At 44.9% G+C, this 22,251-nt stretch overlaps 2 protein-coding genes across 2 annotated transcripts; one reads left to right on the forward strand and one right to left on the reverse strand.

Annotated features, from left to right (window-relative positions):
- Positions 1 to 1,202: 1,202 nt before the first annotated feature.
- On the forward strand, positions 1,203 to 2,435 carry LOC139662795 (urotensin-2 receptor). The gene has a single exon (XM_071541513.1). It carries the CDS (start codon positions 1,350 to 1,352, stop codon positions 2,433 to 2,435), a length of 1,086 nt encoding a protein of 361 aa, XP_071397614.1. The 5' UTR covers positions 1,203 to 1,349.
- A 6,926-nt stretch (positions 2,436 to 9,361) lies between these two features.
- Positions 9,362 to 22,158, reverse strand: ogfod3 (2-oxoglutarate and iron dependent oxygenase domain containing 3). The gene is made up of 9 exons (XM_071541514.1): positions 22,009 to 22,158; positions 21,456 to 21,682; positions 20,457 to 20,532; positions 20,289 to 20,331; positions 19,188 to 19,252; positions 18,613 to 18,669; positions 17,503 to 17,656; positions 14,614 to 14,737; positions 9,362 to 9,549 (listed from the first exon to the last, which is right to left on the reverse strand). The coding sequence occupies exons 1-9, from the start codon at positions 22,074 to 22,076 to the stop codon at positions 9,398 to 9,400; spliced, it is 966 nt and encodes a 321-aa protein (XP_071397615.1). The 5' UTR covers positions 22,077 to 22,158; the 3' UTR covers positions 9,362 to 9,397.
- Positions 22,159 to 22,251: the final 93 nt, after the last annotated feature.

Raw genomic sequence — 22,251 nt, forward strand, 5'->3', positions numbered from 1 at the left:
ATGAGGATACCAATGATACAGTTGATCACAAAATGATTTCCACACACTTTTATATGTGAGTAATATCAGTATGTGATATGTATGTGGGATGCCTGTTTGGAGAAGCTGGGAGAGAGTGAGAGAGAGAGAGAGACAGAGAGTGTTTAACCCTCCATGCTTTGCTCTCAGGTGTGTATCCTCCATCTCTTATTATGGGGGCAGTGATGCTTGATTTTCTGGAACAAATTCATCTAATAGCCAAGTGTTGCTTCATGCCCAGCCAGGCCAGCAGAGTTGTCCTTGAACATAAGAGACAACTGGGCTTTGCTGCAGTAATGAATGTGAAGAAGGAAAGTTTAATTGAACTGAACTTTTCTCAACTAACACTGCAGCTCAATATCTTTTCATTAAGCAAAACACACATCTCTATATCTGTAAACGAGCCAGAGAAATTGAACATTTTATTAAAATCAGATGTTCTCATAATAGTTTTATATAGTTCACTGACATTTCAAGATATCTGCAATAAGTTCCAATCATCAGCCTATTATTTTCAGGTATGAAGTGCAGACAGATCAAAAAGGGAATCCATTAAATTCTCCATTAAACAAGCAGCGAGAGAGTCCATTCATGTTAATTAATTTTCTTTTAAAGATACAGTTGAAGTACAGGGCAGCCTATTATTCATAACAGAGGACATTAATTTCATGTCTGGGACAGAATCAGCGGGTTATGTGATGCTGACACATTTTACGGCGCATGTGCGTGTGTGGTCAGGGCAAGGAAAGGGAAAGAAAAAAGAAAGAAAAAAACATTAATTATCCATGCTGGTTCAATACGTCGCTATCAGTCTCATTTGCAGCACCAACATGAGCAAAAGGAAAGATACAAAAACGATTTTTTTTTTTCAATGGTTAGTCCAGCATATCTGCATGCCTTTCCCCAATTAACTCCCTGACTGCTGATATTAGATCCATGGTCAGTACATACCAAACTTTTAATGAGTATTTTTAATTAGTCGTCTTTTAATCATTAGATCCCTCCGCGTGGCCCAGAAATGATTTCTCTCTCTTTTTTCTCGCTACATCTCCGCCAATATTTTCTCTCGCATTCATTTGAACAAACTTGCCAGTTAGGAAATATTTACAAACGCATCCGTTAGATATTTAAACATTTTGTTTTTTATATGTATTTTTTTTTTTATTCAAAGATCTTGAGTGGTGACGTCAGGAGCAAAGAGCAGCGGCGGGGAGCGGAGAGCCGGATAACCAAGACACAACCTGTGCCGGTGCGCATCTTTCCAAACTTCTCCATCATTACAAGACCAGGGGGGGAAAAAACACACGCGGAGATTTTCATCAGAAGGAGCGATGAATAACAAGTCTATCAATTTAAACACGAGTCCGCCCCGGGCCGGCAGCGGCTCCGGGACTGTGGATCATGAACTGGTGATCACCTCCACTTTCGGGACGCTGCTCTCCGTGGTCTATATAATCGGGGTGTCGGGGAACGTGTACACTCTGGTGGTGATGTGTCACTCCATCCGTTTCGCCACGTCCATGTACATCTCCATCATCAACCTGGCCCTGGCGGACCTGCTCTACCTCTCCACCATCCCGTTCGTGGTGTCCACTTACTTCCTAAAGGACTGGTACTTCGGGGACGTGGGCTGCCGCATCCTCCTCAGCCTGGACCTGCTCACCATGCACGCGAGCATCTTCACCCTCACCGTGATGTGCACGGAGCGCTACCTGGCCGTCACCAAGCCGCTGGACACGGTCAGGCGCTCCAAGAGTTACCGCAAAGCCCTGGCGTGGGGCGTCTGGCTGCTCTCCCTCTTCCTCACCGTGCCCATGATGGTCATGGTCGCCCAGACCACGAAGAGCACGCCGGACGGGGGCGTGAAGCGGATGTGCGCACCCACCTGGGCGCCGCTGGCTTACAAAGTCTACGTGACCGTCCTGTTCGGCACCAGCATCATGGCACCGGGGCTCATCATCGGCTACCTGTACGTCAAGTTAGCCCGCACTTACTTGGAGTCCCAGCGCAACTCCGTCATCAACAAGGGCGGCAAGCGCTCCCCGAAGCAGAAAGTGCTGATCATGATCTTCACCATCGTGCTGGTGTTCTGGGCGTGCTTCCTGCCCTTCTGGATCTGGCAGCTGCTGCCGCTGTACCACACCAAGCCGCTGAGCCTGGCCTCGCAGACGCACACCTGCATCAACTACCTGGTGGCGAGCCTCACCTACAGCAACAGCTGCATTAACCCGTTCCTCTACACGCTGCTCACCAAGAACTACCGGGAGTACCTGAAGAACCGGCACAGGAGCTTCTACCGCTACACGTCCTCGTTCAAGCAGCGGCCGCCCAGCCTGTACTCGTGGGGGAAGTCGGCGTCCTCCAGCAACCAGTTCGAGTTCAACTCGGAGACGCTGGCCATGGGGACGCTGAAGTGACAGTGAGCCGCGTGGAAGGGAAGAGAGAGCTTTAGGAACCGCAACAGGTAACCCGATAACCTCTCCATTACGCGCAGGACGCCTTAACAACGTGCGTAATTGTGTGCGTAAAAGTCATTGACATGTTAATATGTGATGAACGCGCATTATTGATTGGAATCCTTCTGTGCTCAGTATTGGCACAGATTCAGAGAATGTTTCCGCCCTTTTAAACCTGAATTCTTTCCCATTTTCCATCTTCCAATGTGATTCATCTGAGATTGAGCTTTCAGGCCTATCCAGCCGCTAAAAATCAAAAGAAACCCTACTGTAACCCCATCCATGTCTGGCCATTATCACCCTGAGCCCCACTGAGCTCTGTCACATCATCACCCTCACCTTGAATGTTGCTTATAGAGGAGAAACAAGGCCTCAGTGCTAAATAAAATATGTAATCATGTGGGTAAAATCCACAGATGTAGTGGAGGGCAAACCCAGTTTACCCACTTTTTGTTTGAAAAGTAGAGTTTACCCACAATCTAAGGCTGACATCAATCTTTATGATATAAATTCATAATGTACATCATGGTAAGTAGAAAACTGATGTAAGTTATATGAAGATATAGTCTTTTATAAGGGAAAAAAGGATACAATAATGCATTATTGAGAGTATAATTGAATAGTGTTTATATGGGTGGCTGTTTGCCTTATGATCACCAAGTGGAGTTGATAGTTTACCAACCTTTTTATTTTCCATGACATCACCGGTTAAAGTTCATATTACATACAGTACACTTGCACATTCGACACGCTGAGTAGAGCCAGTTTGATTTAGGAGCAGGCGGTGCAGCGCTTTGTGGAAAGTGTCTAAATTTAGCGCTGTGGAATTGATTTGAGCCCGTCTGTCCACAAGAGGTGTTCTCTGGCAGGAGCTGGCAAAAAAAAAAAAAATCCACCTGCATGTCCAATCATTTTCGCTGAATTTGCACGCACCCTCCCACTGAGGCAAACAAACTTCCTCCGCTGTGATAAACTCAGTGCCAACACCACCTACTGCTGAGCGGTTATAGCTGTAGGCTTGTGCGCTGGTCCTCCATTCACTAGACTAGACCACCAACCGTGGCCTACTTAGATACACTGTGTTACACTCATTGAGAAAAATGGACATGAAAAGAATATTTCTTTTCTGCATTTATCAAGTCCATGACCTGTGGGAGTGGGAATTCTCACTCTAAGACTTAGATTTTAGCCACATTCACTAAGCTGCTAGAACTATACCATACTTACACTTTATATCAATTTGTGTTTATGTGCTATTCATGGATTTTTTTTTGTTTAATAATTGATCACTTGGTTTGACCAGCATCCAATGAGGATTTAGAGATTATATCAGAAGAGAGGAGAGGACCGGCCCTCCCGTTCCTTTTGACAGGTATCTTTGAGTGATGCGTAAACGTGCCTCATGTTTTATGGAGCGTTCATAACTCTCTAATTAAGATGGCCCCTAGCGCTGAAAGGAAGCCCTTTTACTTTAATCTGATTTATCAGAGTCTATCAGCTCGGACCAGCATCTGCTCTCTTCAGAATCAGTTGCTCTTCAGATTCACCAGGCAGGGACACGAACACAAACTGGTGTTATATAGAGAGCTAGACAATAACATTCACACGCACATGCACACTATCACATAAATGCACCCTTAGTGTCAGATTTCTTCTCATTATGAATACTGTCTAAATGATATCCATAGCTGTGACATTTTCAAGCAACATTCACAGGTGGTAGCGTACTTTGGGTGTGTGTGTGTGTGTGTGTGTTTGTGTGCGTGTGCATCTGTCAGATGTCACAAACTCATGCATAAATTCATTGTGGCCAATCCCTTGGTACTGCTCAAGATCTGTCTCAAACATCGCCACAGCACAGATGTAGAAAATGGCCTCTCTCTCTCTCTCTCTCTTTTGGCTGACAACTCTTTGCAGAATTTCCACCATGCAAATCCTGGATATGATCTGGTCTCTGGGGGACTTAGCAGCTTATGACCGCACATACTTTCAGGCTTCCTGGGAAATCTAGGAGTGATTCATTTGTTTCTCTCCCCAGCAGAGGAAATCTCTTTAGGCCCCGAGCTGGAGGGAAGCACTTTTATGTTTCGCCACACTGTAATAGCCTACCGCGCTCCCTGAGGATAAATTACAGGTATGAAATAATTACTGTTCCGTGATGAAATAGCCAGCACTCTCCCAAAATTCATTATGTCTTTATTTAGCAGCCACGATGAACAGATTTTGGCTACGCAGCCCTCATCAGCATACCAAACAAACTGATCGAGCCAATATTTCTAACAGGTGGTGATTGAGTCAAGTCATAACCTCAAACTGAAAATTTAAGATCTGAAAACATCTAAACACTGCAAGAGCTTAACCAGTAAACCAAAACAAACAAGGCAACAGTAAACATGATGTCCCCCATGATTGGTCCCCCTTGGTCCAATCAGCAACAAGATCTATCCCTCCAAGTTTCATCAGAATTGGACCGGTGGTGTTGCGGTTATGGGCTTTCAAAGTTTGAAATTTTGACATTTAAGTATAGCATCCCCATCAGTATAATTTGTAAGGATAACTGGATGTGTGGAGCAAATTTGCTGTCAGTTGGACATAAATTGCAGGCATTAGGGCCTTTAATTCTGAGCTTTAACTGTCTTGTCCCCATCAGTCTAACCAGTGTAATTTTTTTAAATGCCAGAACACAGTGCCAAAATGCGTCATACCTCCAATTTTCTTCAAAGTCGGACTAGTGTTGTCTGAGAGATCACATTAGACGAACGGACAGACGGACACAGTCCAATCAGGAGCCCCAGAAGAAATCCACAAGAGTGTCTAGATATACAGAAAGGTACAGTTCGTGCTAGAATTCAAAATTCCACCAGAGTACCTAAAAGAAACACCGCTGGATGTCCAGATACATGTTTTACCTCAGTCAAATCCATCTCAACTGTGTCCAACACATTGATCTATTTAGTCTCAGCGCCTAATGAAAGGTTGGCTCTGGCACCTCTGTGGATGGGGCTTTTTACCAACAATGCTTTGAAATGTTCACATGTATACATCGTGTTTCATCGAACTGAAATGTCTGGCAGCTGGAGACTTTTCATCCTTACAGCAAATGGCACTATTGTACTCTGAGGTCCTGGTTTACCAACATAAACCAACCCACAACGTCATTTCGAGAGGCATGTAACGAACTTGGTGTTACTGGTGATCCTGCTCTTGACCTTTATAACAGCCTGTGTGAGAGTTTGAGGTTATGACTTGAACAGTCGGTTGTTCCATTGGATATCAAACCAAAGTCAATACTTGTGACTTTGTGGAGAAAGTTCTTTCCAAGTTGACTTGCAGAGAACAAACTTCTCAAGAATGCGAGCACAGAGAAGCGTCCTCCAGTTTGAGACGGGCTTTGTTCTTGAGGTTGCGCGCAATCAACAGAGACAGACAGCTGTTCATGTTCCCAGCTGTTGTTAGATATTAACGTCAAGAAGATATTACGACAAGAATGCATACTGAGAAAAAGTTAAGTGTTTGGTATGCTATTCCTTCATATTCCTACTATTAATTGAGGCTCAGCACTTCACTCCTTCTCTTTTTGCATTTTGAGTTGAGCGCCTCCAGGTTCTACTTATTTCTGAGACAACTGCAGTCTGTAAACCTCCATCCTAAGCCTCCCGCCCTTTACTTGGCCATCGGCGCTTCTGGGGAGAAAGGCAAAGCCGCACCAGGAGGGTTTGAGTCGGGGGAAGCTGCTGCAGCGACCGCTTTTCCTTCAACTCACCTAATCCTTTGAGATTAGTGAACACAGGAAGAGAGAGAGAGGAGCGTGGCAAAGGAGCCGAACAGAACGTCGGAATGGAACGGGGCCGACATCAAGCGGTCCGGTCCAGCGGTTTACAGTGGTCTGAGGGTTGTTTATAGTGGCAGACACTAACATGAGTTTCATTAAATGGGGATTAGTCAGTCGGCGGAATCTGTGGCACCACTGGGCCTAGAGGGCCATTTGGCGCAGACTAGTGACAATAGTGGCGGCAATTATTCACACAGTAAAAATTAATTACACAGGCCAGATCATGATGGAGCCTGTTGAAAGTCTCACATTGTCCTATCACTCCATCATTTGTTCAAATTACCCTAGGAAAGGCCTAATTGATATCCTTGTCTGTGTTTATTATGGCAGGCGAGGGCGCTGTAATAATACTGTGTAGCCTCTTTAAAGCAATTCGAGGCAAGCACACTGACTTGACTGTACACCCAGGACAGGATTTTACCAGCCAATGAAAGCTCAGATTACACCGGCTGCTCCAGAATGTCCTCCTGACGTACGTGTGGATGTGGAATCAGTGGCAGTAAGAGGTGCATGGTTTATGGATATTTTTAATAGGAGAGGTCATGTTAAAGCAATTAAGCAGAAACGGGTGCTGTCTCAACATTTCACTTTCCATTCACTTTAAAGAACTGCGAGAGTCCCTCATGAGATTGATTTCAGCAAGGAAATCCTTAACCGACACTATGTTAAATACAGCGTTCAGCAAAACAGATTCTATGAAAAGTTATGAGAGGAAAAATGATGAAAACTGTCTGTAGAGCTCGATCCATTAATGAAACAGAAATTATAATAATGTTGATTTGTATGGGTGGTGTAATGTGTGTGCTTTGAAGTTTAGACCTTTGAAGGATCCTCTTTCTTGATCGAAGCGTTTACTGAAGAGGGTTCAAAAAAAAAAAAAAAAGGGTCAACTTTCCCTCCTTTGCCATTGACTGAGATCACAGATATTACAAAAGGCTTTATGTTTCTTCTCCGTATCTCAACAGATGCAAAACTTTGAAATATGTGCCGCAACAAAACACGACAGGCGTGAAACACTTGATGAAGCCCTGACCTTATAAATCCTCCTGTGTTGCTGTTTTACCATTTCATCTCCACCTCCGTCTTCATTTCACACACTGCCACCCCTCCCACGCTGCCCTCCTCCACATGTAGGCCTACTGCTACCCCTGTCTTCACACTTAATGAAAATGATAATAGACCTCCTGGGAGCTGAGAAGAGCAATACTGTGCTGTCGAGGCACAGTAGCTGTCAGTGTGTTCATTTTCAGGAGTGACTAACCTTTATGCAGCCGCTTCGTTCGACCTCCTTGTCCAAGTCAGTAAGACTTAATAAGTGTAGGAAATACCACAAGTGCAACAGGAGGCTGTCCATCTTGACATATAAAACTCTCGGAATTAACTTATTTTTCAATTGCAACTTCACAGATTTTTGTAATGCGTCTTCCTGCAGAAACAATATTGGACGACACATCCGAGGCTCTAAATGAGAATCAAATCAAGTTCTGGGAGCCCGAGAGCCAAAGTGATTGAAGTCGAAATAAATAAAGCCTGAGTGCAGCTAACAAACTCATTGGGTTGGTGTGTGGCAGCTGATGAAAACCGACACAAACGGACAGCTGAACCTAATCACACATGCTGCTTGCTGCCTGTGACTCGGTGTAAGCAGTTCATCACGAGTTTCGTTATGAACGCTGGAAAAAGGGCTGCATGTCATGAAATCCTTCCCCCCCAAACGGAGTAAACAAAATGTTATTTTGATTGCCGGGACCCAAGCTGACGCCGACTTCTGTCATTTCTGTACATGTAGGACCCCGCCTCCCTCAAAAGAAAATGTGATAATGAGAAATTCCGCTGAGATAATCTAAACTGCCATGAATATTTAATCCTGTTGTGAGGTAAATGCCAAAAGACTGAGATGGGTTTTCTTAGCAGATACAATGCATAAAACATGATTGATTCTAGCCTCCAAAATCTATAAAGCGGAATTGAGAATGGAGACAGTGGGTTGTTCTGACAAGTTGTGCAGAAAATAAGAAAGGCTGGCACAATAACTTCTTGAAGAACTTATTGTGTCTGATCAATCGAGCAATTCCACAAGGGTCTGGATCACAAAAGACTATAGCAGCAATAAAAATTGGCGTGCACAGGTATAATATTGGTTGATTTAATGAAAATTCAATATGAATGCAGATATTGAAGTGTACTGTACTTTTTGCAAAACGGAGGACGCAACTATAACTTGGAGTTTAAGAAAAACGGTAACAGAACAGAAAACAGAACTCTTGAAGACAAGACGAGGCCTTTTCTGCTCTTCTCTGTATTTTATTTCAAACCGCTCACTGACCTCATTCGGGTAAATGGCAACATTCTGGAAAGATCAACCACTCTTGTACAAGGAGAGGGTTCTTCTCAGAAGAAAACACCTCCTGGGTCATGGGTGCTCATGCGGGCGCCAGTTTGAGTGGGGATTTGAGGATGAAGGGCTGATACAGTAGGTGATTCGGCAGATTTATATGTCTTCTTCAAGAGGGAATGGACAGCTCTCCTTAAAAAAAAAAAAAAAAGGAGACACACAATATAACTCATCTTACTTCAGCCTCCTGCCAGCCGTTTTTTTTTTTTTTTGTATCTAGAAGCAATTTCTGCTTCGTCATCCTCAAAAGATCAAGGAGAAAAAGCTTGTCGAAACCTGGGCAGACCCACACCGACCCGATGCTAGAGATTATGAAGGTGCAATAAAAAAGCTATTGGTGTACAAAAATGGGAGGAAAAAAATACATGGAATGCTGAAAAATAGGACAGAACCTCTACAAAAGAGAGGGTGTGAGTGTGTGGCACAATCAGTGAGAAGAGGCACCCGCAGAATGAAAAGAAAACCGAAAAGATATTGACCGTGCAGTGATACCATTGCTGCTCATAAAACCTATACATATAAAAACAAATCCATTCAGAATCAAGACCGTGAAGGAATGAGTTGGCCCTCACTTCAATTGCTCACAATCGTCTTCTCCTCCTCCTCCTCCTCCTTTCCACCTCCCCTCTCCTCCCCTCCCCCTCCCTCCCCCCCTCCGTCTCGCAGGGCTTGTCCGGGAACCGGCGGGCGGCGCCGTCACCCGTGGGCGCCCCCGGGCAGGGCGGGGTCGGAGATGCCGTGGGCCGGGTCGCAGGTGAAGGACACGGTGATGGCGTAGCGCGTCCCCCACGTCACCTGCTCCACGCGGTGCAGGTTCTCCGAGCCGGAGGAGAAGAAGGAGACCCGCCCTGGAGGAGGAGAGGGAGAAGCAGACTTTTTTTTAGGAAAGGAGAGAAGAGATGGCTATTAAAAAAAAAAAGGGAAGGAAAGAAGCTGGAAAGATCGACGGAGAGCGCTCTGATGTCAAGTGGAGAAGCGGCAATGAGGACAGGACTGAGAGAGATTGTGTTTCAGCAGCTAGTTTTGACTACCACTGAGATGCTTTGATTGTCTCGATTTAAACAAATGCTTTTTCTCGGAGACACAGTTTGGTGAGGTTCCTTAAGGGCAACTTCAGTTCATTTAACAGAGGCTTTGCTTGGCTGGACCAGCTAATGAGCTATCGCCTTTTACCAGCCAGTCTGGGTCTTTCTAAACACAACCTGCTCCGTCTCTGACAGACATTTGAATTACTGTTTACATAGCTACTCTGCAATCGTAACCCATAATGAAGAGATTTATATAAAAAAAAAAAAAAGTTTTGAGGCTCTTGTTTTGTTACCAAACTTATTTTCTTCTACTTTGAAGAGGTTATCTCATTATATGAATATGAATAAAAAGCTAGAATTATGTGTGCCCCAATTTGTTTGCTCTGCTTCCCTACGGCGAAAGCTGAAGCCTTATAGTTGTGCGTGCATCTGCGTATGTGTGTGTGTGTGTGTGTGTGTGAGGGTAAATCCCCCTGGCAGGGTATTAGCTGAGGATGTCAGGGGAAATCAGCACTAGCAGTTAAGTAACAGAATTTACACTCTGAATAAGCCAAAGAATGGGAAAATATAAGAGAGAGAATTACTAAATGCATAAACAAAAGAGTGAATGAGCGGCGACGCACAGTATGTGGTGTTCCGCTTTACTCATGTTAAAGAGAAGGAGGGCATTGTCAAGTGGCGGAATTGGTCACACAGCTTTAGATAACGGCACAATGAACTTTGAAAATAATCCCATGCAGTTGTCAATATAAACATTCCCAGTGTTCACTGTGAAGGATCCAGTAAATTCAGTACTTTCAGCAGAGCGGATTAGTGGCTACACAAAGGAGGGATATAGACCCAGAGCTATCCAACTGGGAATCAATAGACTTCCATGGAAGTTCTTAAGCAATCAACCCAGTGAGCCGGTCTGCAGCACCAACTTATTTTTGATTGTCGCCGCATGTATGTTTACACAGGGCTATTTCACCTTTGGCTAGGCTTCAATTTGCTCCATCTGCAATGTTGTGGCTTAAAGACCCCATGAAGTGAAACACGACAGGACAGGATGTGCCTAAACATAAGGGTTTTTTTTTAAAGGTAAGACAAGATGTAATCGACATGTGTAACAGAAAAGTAATATGAGTAAAGGAATCAATGCTACCAGTGAGTACTAGTAATGTAATTTTATTACTTTGGAAATGAGTTAACAAGTAATGAGTGATGCGTGACTTTTTTTGAGCAACAAACCAAACATGGCCTGTGAGAAATATGCATTCAAAACAGTCAAATGCAATTTCACTCCATTGTTCTTAGCATGAGCAGCGATAGCCACCATGCCTGAACAGACAAAGAAAAAGACATCACAGTACTGGACACACTGTTTGACTGACAGGTGATGTCTAGGAAGAGCGGTGCAGAAACACCACAGCAATGAGCGCTTAAAACCAAAGATGGAGACCACTTTAACTATCATTTTTGTCACCGCCTCTGTATTTATTGCCACCTCCTTAAATACTGTTGCTGCCGTTGAGCAGTTGGTTAGCACTGCAACTCAATGCCCACTCCTGCTGTTCAACTCACACAACTCCAGAGTGTATTTGTGTATTTATTAGATCATGATTTGCATTTAATGAGGTCTTTAACTTCAGAGGCCTCATAGGGCATAAGGGAGACGAGTGTTCAATGCAAACAAGATGCTGTATAATGTATGACTCATCCCGATGCCAATGCAACACAAGTCACAAGGCACACAACACATCAATACGGCTTCCTGTCGATGTATAGATTCCTCCCACAGAGTCATAATTAATTACAGGGAGATAAATCCCACAGAGCGTGTGATGGACCAAAGAGACTCATCCAAGGCTCCTTGGGGACTAAGGATGAGTCTCTTTGGTCCAGAAGAAAACCAATCGTCAGATGTTGGAAGTTCAAGGTAGACGGTGTGGGGTTGAATTACAAGGGGGGTTGAATACCTTGGATAGATCTGGAGGAACATAGACAGAAGCGTTGGGTCCTACACACACCACTCCTGAATCTTAAGCTAAAGAGGCTACTCTAGTGAACTATGGTGGTTCTGATATAACTACACAATAAAATATCTAGCCAAAGTTCATCAAGTCTCCAACTCAAAACCATTCTTCACATCACTTGCAAGAATGTCTATCTATCTCATCTATCTCACACCACTGATATTGTTAGTGCTACTGTTTCTCCAAATTAAGACCACATTTCCCATTATTTCCCAGCACCTTAAAAACGGGGGCCAGGCCTCCAAAGTGGGGCTGGCAAAAGTCCCCTCCTGTTCCGGCGCCAGTGCCAAGTATCAGATCCAGATCCCATCTGTATGTCTGCAGGAGAGCGGCTGCCAAGGTCAGGCCGGTGGTTTTAAGGCACCGGTGCAGCTGGAGGTCTGCTAATTCCCCTGCGGTCCTCTAAGCCGCCAAGGTTAACCCCCATTAGCTCTCCTGACTGGCAGACTGACTGTATCTCCCTCCGTCAGCTGCATGCGCCATCTCTCTATCGAACTGGCCATATCTGCTCTTTATCTATCTCCCAGCAATTTGCCATCTCTATGCCCATTGCTCTCTCCCTCCCTATCGCTCCCTCACTTTTTCATATCTCTCTCTCTCTCTCTCATGCACACCTCTTTCTCATCCTCCTTCCCCTCATCCTCCACTCATTTTCCTTGAACCGCGCTCCCTCCTTCTGCCTGCTGCTCACTGTGGATAGACTCTGAGTTTCGCTCTCCGGGAGAGCCGAGTCCTGATTGTCTTCCTGCCGTTATAATTACACCTCATTCATCACTGTCTGCCTCAAAGAGCCGTGATTATCTCTGTGAACTCAGCATCCGTCCAGATATGAGGGTCGCATTCTAACAGAGTCAAAACCTGTCAGTCAGTCGCCCAGTGTGCCGCTCCAAGAGTCGGTCAGTGAGGTGGGGTGCGTATTAAAGTAGATAAAAATAACAGATTCTAGCTATTGATGTATTATGCATGGCTGTTTGCTCCATCGCTTGCTTGATGTACCTCTTTAAACAATAGCACGGTGACACCAGTAATCACGGCGGTTCGGTTTCACCATCGGCTTTGACGAATCAGTCATATGTAGATTCTCTAACATGCCCCGACTCCGCTGAGGGACGGAAATCTATCAAGGTGGACGAGAAAGACCCAGCAGTTGTCCTACTTCTCCCTCGTCCCATCCCTGCCTTTGTCACTTTTCATTCTTCCTCTCTCTCTCTCTCCCTCTCTCTTCCCCTTCCTCGAGACACTTGGCTTTACTTGGCTGTCCCCATTCTATCTGTTGTGTGGCGGTGATTCTCACTTCAGTGATGCAGGCTTGGCTGGGGGATTCGCAAAAGCTCATCACAGGAGACCAGGCAGCAGGCGGGCTGGAGTCACTCCCCATTACCATATGTCCTTCAGCCGGCGTCCCTCACTGACTGGGTAGGAGGCTTGTCTACGACCGGCACGTCGGGAGTTAGAGGGAGCGGTGGCAAGATACGGGGGAGAAAAAAAGGTGAAAACTGAAAGAGAGGAAAGAGGAGGAGGGAGCAGGTCGCTGTTCAGGACGCTCAACCCGAGTCGATTAGAAGCAGCAGAAGAGTTCAGGTTAGCGGGCGGGAGATGATGGACTATCGGGGGAGATAAAGGGAAGTGAGGGAGCAAAGGAAGAGAGGGGGAGGAAAAAGAAAAAGAAGGGACAAGGTGAAGGAGAGGGTAGAGTGATGATGGGATAGCTGGAGGAGGATTGCTGTCAGGTATGACCGAGGGGAAGCGATGCTGTCAGGGAGAGGTAACAGGCAAAGAAGCAGTGTCCCATATTGAACAGATTTACAAAGCCTCATTCTGGAGCAACGCAGTCTGCAGAGGCCAAGCAGGGAGCAGAGCAGGGGAACACGATCTGAGACTTTATCAGTAGATAATACACATGGCCCTGATGTAAAATTCCCTGACTTTTCTATGACTTTTCCATAAGTAAGCCAGAGTGCGTCCATGACCTAGAAATTCTATTCCTTCCTGGTTTGTCAATGTTGTTTTTCAGCTCAGAAATTAAATCTAAAGGGGTAAACAGTCTGGTTTCCACTACAGCTGGCCTCGCAGTGGAAAAAAACGAAACCACCATCTAATGCAACAAATGTGTGAAACAAGGTGGAAAATACATTCTGGCATATTCCTGTAAAGTGACCCATTCGTAAAATTCCCCGACTTCCTCAGAGAATTGATCAAATTCCCTGACTTTCCCTGTGTGGAATTCACCTGTAAAATTCCACGAGATTCCAGAAATTCCATGTCCAGTGGGAACTCTGTATAGCTTTTTTTTACCTTATGGGTTTTGAAGACATATTTTGACATATGAAGATATAAACCATTTCCACAAAGCCTTACCAGTTACCAAGGCTTACCTTTATAATCTGTACAGCTACATACTGTATTAACCGGCACACTGTATAAGCAGAACTACCAGTGTTACCCAAGATATGAAAATGTTATTATATCTAACCCACAGGTACCACATGGGAGTGGAAGACTAATCCGCCTGCACCTTAAGTGTGCAGCCAGAAAGGTCTGTACTGGTGATTACCCACTTACAGTGGATTATGCCCACTTTGCTCCACATTAACAGCTCCGGGATTCCATAATACAGCTGAGTATAGCAATTGAAATTTTAAGTACAGCCGCATTAGTGAAAGCTCTTTATCTGTTTTACATCACTTACTTGAAGTCTCGGTTAATACGCTTATATAGACGAAGCCGCTGGTTGCCAGGTTTTACCGCTGATACTCTGGATTGATAATGTCCTGCCACACAGCAGGTCAAACATCATTATCCTTGATGTAGATGCTGGAAACTATACGCCCCTACGTTATGCAGCTTTAGGTGTGTAGTTGGTGGTTACCTGCTCGTGGTTCCACTGTCCGGTTGCCATTTTGGTCCATGAAGATGAATCTTCCTCCAGTGAAGTCAGATCCATAGTCCGATAGGTACAAGAGGGAGGTGTAGTCAAAAGAGCCATAAGTCACCTGAGAGAGAGAGGGGCAGAGACAGGGATAGAGTGAGAGAGAGAGAAGAAAAACTTGACGCCTTTACCTCCCTACCATTAATTCAACCACAAAGCCATAAATTGAGAGCGAAATCTGTAATTAGGGAGAGATTTCGTTCAGAATGGATGGTCTGTGCTGCTGGACTATTTATGCGGCACAAATTACAACAATACTGATGACTGACGCTCAGACCCAATCAATGAGCTCAGTCATGTGGATCGTAAGCAGCTTTAGAAGTGAAACGCCGAAGACGGCCCGATACATCAAGTCAAACACCAACGGACGAGCTGACAGGAAACCAGAATTGGCAGTCTTTTGACAAGGAGTCGAACAGTAATTTTCGAGTGAAGTCTATGAGAGCTAAAGTGCAGAGCGGGAGTGCTCTCGCTTGATCGTAATTCAAAGAGAGGAGGACAAAGATGAATTGATGAGAGGGAGGTGAATCGCTGAAAACAACTTCAAACCAATCAGGACTGGAGGACACTAGAAGTTTCCTCGGATTTATTTCTAGAGTTAAAGTTACAATATGCAACTTTTCCCCACATTAAAATAACAAAAAATACATCTGATGTGTATACAGTCTATGTCTTCCTGTATGCTCATGCATAAATCCCCTGTTTGCCTGAAATTGGCTTTTCAAAGATGTTTTGGACGTTTTGGAGCATATAAGTAGCTGGGTTGCGGCTATCAAAGGCCACAGCGCAGGGAACAATGGGGGAAAGCAGTAAGAAAAGAAAGTACAGAGAAGATAAACATGCTTCAGAAAAGACCGGTTCCAAAAACCGTTGCTGTTGGTTTTTCCATGCTGGTGGCATCTGAAAGAGACAACGCAGAGCTAGCTTGTATACTGCTACACAGGTAGGATGCTGGCTAGTTTGATACGTTTTTACGTGTTCGTCAGACAGTTCATCAAGATTAGTGACAAGTGTTAGGGTGTGAACTTGACCAATTGAGGGGGAGGAGGACAGGACTTCCAAAAAAAGTTGCATTCTGTAACTTTAATTTGTGTCTTAACAAAGTTTGAGCCGGTTATCTAGCTAGGCTAACAGACCAAAACCAGAAACTTGAACTTTCTTTCAGCCCCACTCAATATGATAACCTTCATGTGCTGCCAAATGGATTCTAATTCAGTCTAAGTCAGGCCTTTTTAAAACGTTCAGGTGCTCCAATAGGGGCGAAAACCCAAATCGACCAAGTCAAGAGGCTAGTTTCCAGCAAAGATTAACATAAAAGCAAGCAGGCTGCGCTGGGAACATTTCCAAAAATGGTGTGCCAAGGTCATGAATGAAAGTCCTGCAGTTGTACATTAGTCCCCACATCTAAAATTCAGCTTCATTATGTAGCCAAGATTATTTGCATGGTGTGAATGAAGGAAAAAGACACTTCTCTGATATTGCGCTGCGACTGTGCCAGGACACCGTATCAGCAATATGATCGATGGGAAGAAAATTAACCACCAAAGACGTCAGAGGCCATTTACATTTAAATGAGGGCCGGGTTAGCCAATTAGCCCCAAAATGGCGGCGCAGACAGATGGAGAGGAGAGTGGGTGCTTTTGGATTCAATTTTTTCCAGCTGTCGAGGGGCAGGAGGAGAGGACGAGGTGACGAAAATTAATATGGCCGAGGAATGAGATGACTGTGAACAGAAAGGACGAAGCAATCGCAAACAAGCAATGTTCCAAGAAATGCCAGAAGCAAAACAAATATGTACTGCTTGTCTCTCTCTCTGTCTCTATCTCTCTCTATCTCTCCCTCTGTCTCTCTCTCTCTCTCTCGCTCTCGTACACACAAGAAAGGAAAACAGATCAATATTGAGACAGATGCTTCAACAGTTTTATGTGTGATGCCCACCATGTACAAATAAAGCCTCCAGCTCTTATGTTTTGAAATTCTTTCAAAAAAGTTCAGAGGATCCACAAGAGAGACAGAACAGAGATGTCAATTTTAATTTGCGATGCATCAGAGTCAAACGCAATGATTCATTTTGTCTATCAGCCCGCTGGCAAGACAATAAGAAGAAACATCAAAGCAAGTCCCATTCAGTAGAATACCCTTTAGTTTTGGACTAACCCACCCTTGTGAATTCCTTTAGTTACTTTTTTACTGAATAGATGTAAAGTATTGAAGCTTTCTTTTCTTTTTCCCCAAACAGACACCCCGTCTGTTCGAAACTTGCCTCAAGATCTTGTTTCACATTCTTCCCGATCCCAAAACATCTTAAACGTCTTAGGATGATGAAGCGAAAGACCGAAGATTAAAGCGCCGACAAAGAAGCCGCGGCCGATGAATATTTATGGAGAGTGAACAACGCTGTGAGACGTGAACGGTTTATACAAGAGAACAGCGGCGTCTACGAACTCGCCTTGAAGGGGAATACCTCTCCACTGAAGAATTTATATACGCTGGTCCCAGGTTCAACAAGATGTACTGTAAAAGCTGCAGCGGCTCCATAGGAACTGGTAAGATGGTGAGATGGTAAAGGTGAATGTGAGAGAATCCAAGGGGGGATTTTCTGGGGATATGGGTATATTTTTGGAGTGAGAGTCATGACTTAAAATCTCCAGAACTGTGTGTGCTTTCCACTTTTTCAGAGATCTGGAATCTAGAAAACCATGAAAAATTGATTTCGGCGTAATAGCTTAAAGATGCGGAGATGATTCCTGCGGATGACGTCTTACCTATGGCATCCGAAGTAAGAGGAATCATAGCTCTGTGTGTGTTTTTTGAGTGTGTGTGTGTTACCTTATCTATGTGCGGGTGCCAGTACTCGTCGTGCTGGGTCTTGGCGGCGGTGCTGTTGATTCTGGAGAAGAAGGTGGGCTTGGTGAGGTACATCAGAGACCGGTCCAAACCAAACGTCTCGGCAATCAGCGCCTGGATACGGCTGCGCACGTCCCTGAGAGGTGGAAAACACACACAACCGCTCAGATTCAGAGACGAACACACACACACACACACACACATACCACAGCAGTGACTGAAATGTGCTTTCATGTGTTAAGGAACTAGGAATTGAGCTGATGATTTATGTTTTATTTACTGTGATGCATCAGGCAACTTTCGCCTAGAGGATGTCTCACCTATGGTTCGGCTAATATGGGTTTTTGAAGGTTGATGCCAATACAAATACTTTTGGACTGAAACTGCTATTCATTTATGTATTTATTTGGTTTTCAGTATCCCTAAATACAGCCATTTTCATGCCAAATAACTCCAAAAAATTATGGATGGATTCAGTGTTCCCCTGTAAAATTTGATTCTTGGCAGGGTGGAGAAGCCCATGGGACACTAAAACACTCATCATCATCATCATATTCATGCATACTTATGTGGAATCCAACAAAAATGTTGCATTAGAATAAACTCAGGTTAAGGTCTTCCCATAGACAACCATTGTAGTTTAATTCTACAATAAATATGTAATCAAACAAACCACATCATATCCATCATATCAGAGCTAGATTACACTAAATGGCTGATATATGATTTTCAGTAAAAGGTCAGTATCGCATTGCATCAGTTACATCTTCTTGTCATATATTATAATTTATCTGTGCATGTATAAATGGTTCGTTCCAGTTCCTGCTGGCAGGTTTGTTGCCTTTTCATGGTGCCATAAAGGTGTCAGATGGATCATAAGATTTACTGTAAAAGACCTTATGAGTAGAGTTATCCTTTATGTGCTGCTGTTACTTGTTATCTTTTTGAATCCGAGAGGTACCATCATTCATTCGGGGTATTTGTAAGAGTATGTGTCACTTTTTTTTCCAAATGGTGGGTATCTCATTTTGGAACCAAGCTATTCTGTACAGTAAATGCATGGGTGATTTTTAATGAAGGCTCCTTAGTCACCTGTAAAGCTGGAAATCCTCGTGGGTGAACACCTCGCCGATCTGATCCCCAAAGTACCTGGAGCCACACCGTCACAGACAATCACAGACAGCCAATCACAGGCACAGACGCAACACAGACACGGGCAAAAGCCAAGAGCAGAGGAGATCGGGGAGGGGAGAGAGCAGAGGAGATCGGATCTATTAGCATACGTTTGCATTCTGAGCACGGCACGGCGCCGCGATCACCCAGGTGGGCGTGTCCCCCCGCCACCCGAACACAGCAGATAGGGGAACGTCTGACTGCTTTGCATGAGGAAGCCCCGACGGAGGAGTGGGGGGAGAGAGAGAGAGAGAGGAGCAGACAATCCAGATACAACTGGGTTCCACTGACAGTGATGAATCAGGGTCATATGGGTGACTGGACCTGCAGATGACAGCTCGCAAGCACCGGCATCAGTAAGATTAATGAACAAACTGTATTCGAAGTTGAATATATTTCTGTATATTCTGTCTGTTACACTGCGTATAGAGGAAGCACACAAAGCAAAAGTGTGTGGGGACACAGAGAAGGACATAGAAAATGCACCTGCGCACCTGTAGATGTTAACAAACTGTTTTCCCATCGACAGCGCCCCGGAGTGCAGGTCCAGTATGGAAGCCTGAAGGGGTCAAATGACAAATCAGTTTGACAGTCAACTCAGCTCATAAATAAATGCTGTTGATGCCCTTTCCAAAACATTTCACTGGCTCTGTGCGTGTGAATAGCATCATTTCCTGGTTCAACTCTTGGTCTTGGTCTGCTTGCTCTGCCCTTTACTTGTTATTGCTCGTCCACCGCCCTGGGACACACTTCTGTCTTTCACAAGCCAGCAAATAAGTCATTTTCCCCTGTCACTTCCCCTCCCTTTGGTTAAGTGTCTTAACACTCCATAAAACTGTTTCTTTATTGGCTGTGGAGCAGGCCCACTGGGGCTAGAGAGCAGGGGGTAGGGCATGCCAGGGTCATGCAGACGCCCCTGGACAGGACTATCACACCCCGTTTTATCTGCTGGAGCGGGACGTCAAGTCAGTACTCCACTTATTGGACCAGCCTGCCCTCTAGTGCCAAGAAAAGGCAATTACAGTGGGGAGTCAGGATAACATTGAGCAAAGTGCATCTAGGGTTCAGTTGATATGGGTTTTTGAAGGCCAAAATCTTTGAATTTGACAATTTTCATGCCATAAAATCCCCAAAAAACTGGAAGTATTCAGTGTTTACCCCAGATGTGTATTCTTGGCAGGGTGGAAAACCCTCTGAAACAGCATTTAGATCATCATGGGACACTAAAACTCTCCACTGAAACCAAAGACAATATGCACAATTCCAATCCAATCAAAATTTCACATTAGTATCAATTCAGGTTAAGAGCTTCCCACAGACAACCAGTGGAGTATTGATCAATTTTACAAGAAATCTGTAATCATACAAATTAAATTATATTCATCATATCAAATGTGGACAATACTGACTTTCCAATTCTGAATAAAAGGTCAATATTGGCCCAGTATATTGGCAAACCCATATTGATCTTAGTATCGTATGTTTAGTATGCTGCCGAGGAAGAGCGGATCCACTCAAGACTCACTGCCTGAAGTGTGTGTGCATTGTACCATTATTCTAACAATATTTTAGGTTTTTTTTGAGGATATACTCACTCCTCCCTCTGAGCCGGCCAGCGCCAGCCCCCTCTCCGCCAACCTGTGTGCAACGGAGACAGAACGTATTCCAAGTCACTCATCAATACTGGAGAGAGGGAACACACGGAATGGAAAAAAAGGACTGGGAAGGGAGACAGAGAGTACTGAGAGTATGATGTTGTTTACCTCCTGAGGACCTGAGCTTCCTCCCTGCTCACCACACTGTCTGCAACTGCGCGGCCGCACTTCTGAGGAGTGCATCCTGGGAGAGAGAGAGAGAGAAAGAAGAGATGTACAGTATATATTGATGCAATATCCTCTACTGACTTTGGAGGCTTTTGTGGCCCCGAAGCAAGAGAGAAGAGAGTGAGAAAGTGGCAGAAGAAGTCCAACATAGGGAGTTTGTGGGACTCCTGCCCATCGCCGCTACAAACTCTCGGGCTTCCCTCCAACCTCCCAACCATCAGAATTTATTGCTCTAAACCTGAATCCCCACTGTGTTGACTTTAGACACTTGAGATGCACGGTCGGACCTCCAAGCAGCCCGCTTTTAATAAGACACGTTTGCTTTCTCAACTTCAGCTTCTGCCAAGTTTAGCCTCAAAGTTTTTGTTTTAAAATCTCTTCCGTCACAAGACGCCAGGCAGACATGAGAGATTTATCCAATATTCTTGGATGTTTCTGCAGTATAGGCCGACCAATAAGTTGGGTTTGGAGTTGAGAGAATCAGCGCACTTTGGTTCCAATATGATGCAACGTAAAAAAATGTCCAATTAACCACATTTACACTTGCTGAGAGTTCTTTAGCTTTATGACGCGAGTTGAGGTTTCATCCTGAAAGCCATGCAGAAAGCTGTGGAAACCAACGTCAATTTCATTTGAGTTTCTTCTGCTGCTTTTCACCACTAGAGAGCACACCATGCACAGGAATGACAGTCAGCTTTGTAGTTGACTACTAGTCAGATTGCCTGGATAAGCAGTGTTGCCGCTTCACAGTTTTCACCTTCAAGAAGTGACGTTTTTGGACTGGAGAGTTCTAATTTCATATGGAGCGACTCACTGCTATTGACAGGCTGAATCAGATCCAAGAGCAGGAGCGGTACGCCTGGATTAGAAGGTTATTTATCAAGTGGACCTTGGCTTTATCTCGTCTGAGTCATGTTTACACAGCAGAGGCGGCCTCACCCGGGTAGCGCTTGTAGTTCTCGTAGTCCTCGGAGCACCGGACGGTGTAGACCCGGGGCTGGGGGGAGACCAGCTCGCCCTGGCTGGCCAGTGTTTCTGTGATCTCGCTGTCCCGCGTGGTGACGTACAGCCAGGCAGCCGCCCCGCACAGCGCCACGGCGCCCAGCAGCACGACCAGGGGCCCTCGGGACCCCCTCCATGCGGAGGCCTGGCGCAGGGCGTTGCCCCTGAGGAGGACAGAACACAGGTCAGAGGGGTCAACTGTTGGGTGTTTGTGGTCTGGAGGTAAACAATGACCTCATCATAAGGCAAACAAGCACCAAGATAAACACATTTTCAATAAAACCTTCCATCCTCAAATAACTTCCATCAGTTTGATACCAATTACTAGGATGCATACCAGGAATTTAGGTCATAGTATAAACAAAACGGCGGGTAAACTCATATATTCTACAAATACAGTTTAGTTGGGTTTTCCCTCCACTACATCCCACTCTCCCCATTCACCCTGCCCAGCTTCACACAAGAGTCCAGCAGCATTTTATTCACTTACCTTTTGATTTTCTTCTCTATTCCGTTTGCATCCGAAACCTTCGTATTCCCTCGTCGCTGCACTGTCATTTCGACCCACGGGGCATTTAGAAAACACACACAAAAAAATGAATTAAAAAAGTGATTCCTGTCTACACACAACCATGTACCATCCCAGCAGCAGCTTGGTACCACTCTGGTGACTTCCTGGTGGACGCGTATCGGCGCGTCTGATTGGCTCTTCGGAAGAGAAGCCAGCGTTTTC

The sequence above is a fragment of the Centroberyx affinis genome, unplaced genomic scaffold, assembly GCF_046629955.1.
Source record: "Centroberyx affinis isolate AG114_WGS23_722 - 3 ecotype Tasmania unplaced genomic scaffold, CSIRO-AGI_Caff_v1 ptg003894l_1, whole genome shotgun sequence".
In the NCBI taxonomy this organism is placed as follows: Eukaryota; Metazoa; Chordata; class Actinopteri; order Beryciformes; family Berycidae; genus Centroberyx; species Centroberyx affinis.

Coding starts and splice junctions, on each gene's coding strand:
- LOC139662795 (XM_071541513.1), top strand. CDS start 1,350: ATGAATAACAAGTCTATCAATTTAAACACGAGTCCGCCCCGGGCCGGC.
- ogfod3 (XM_071541514.1), bottom strand. CDS start 22,076: ATGACAGTGCAGCGACGAGGGAATACGAAGGTTTCGGATGCAAACGGA. Junction 20,533..21,455: donor GAACTACAAGCGCTACCCGG/GTGAGGCCGCCT, acceptor TCTCTCTCCCAG/GATGCACTCCTCAGAAGTGC. Junction 19,253..20,288: donor TGGCCGGCTCAGAGGGAGGA/GTGAGTATATCC, acceptor TGACCCCTTCAG/GCTTCCATACTGGACCTGCA.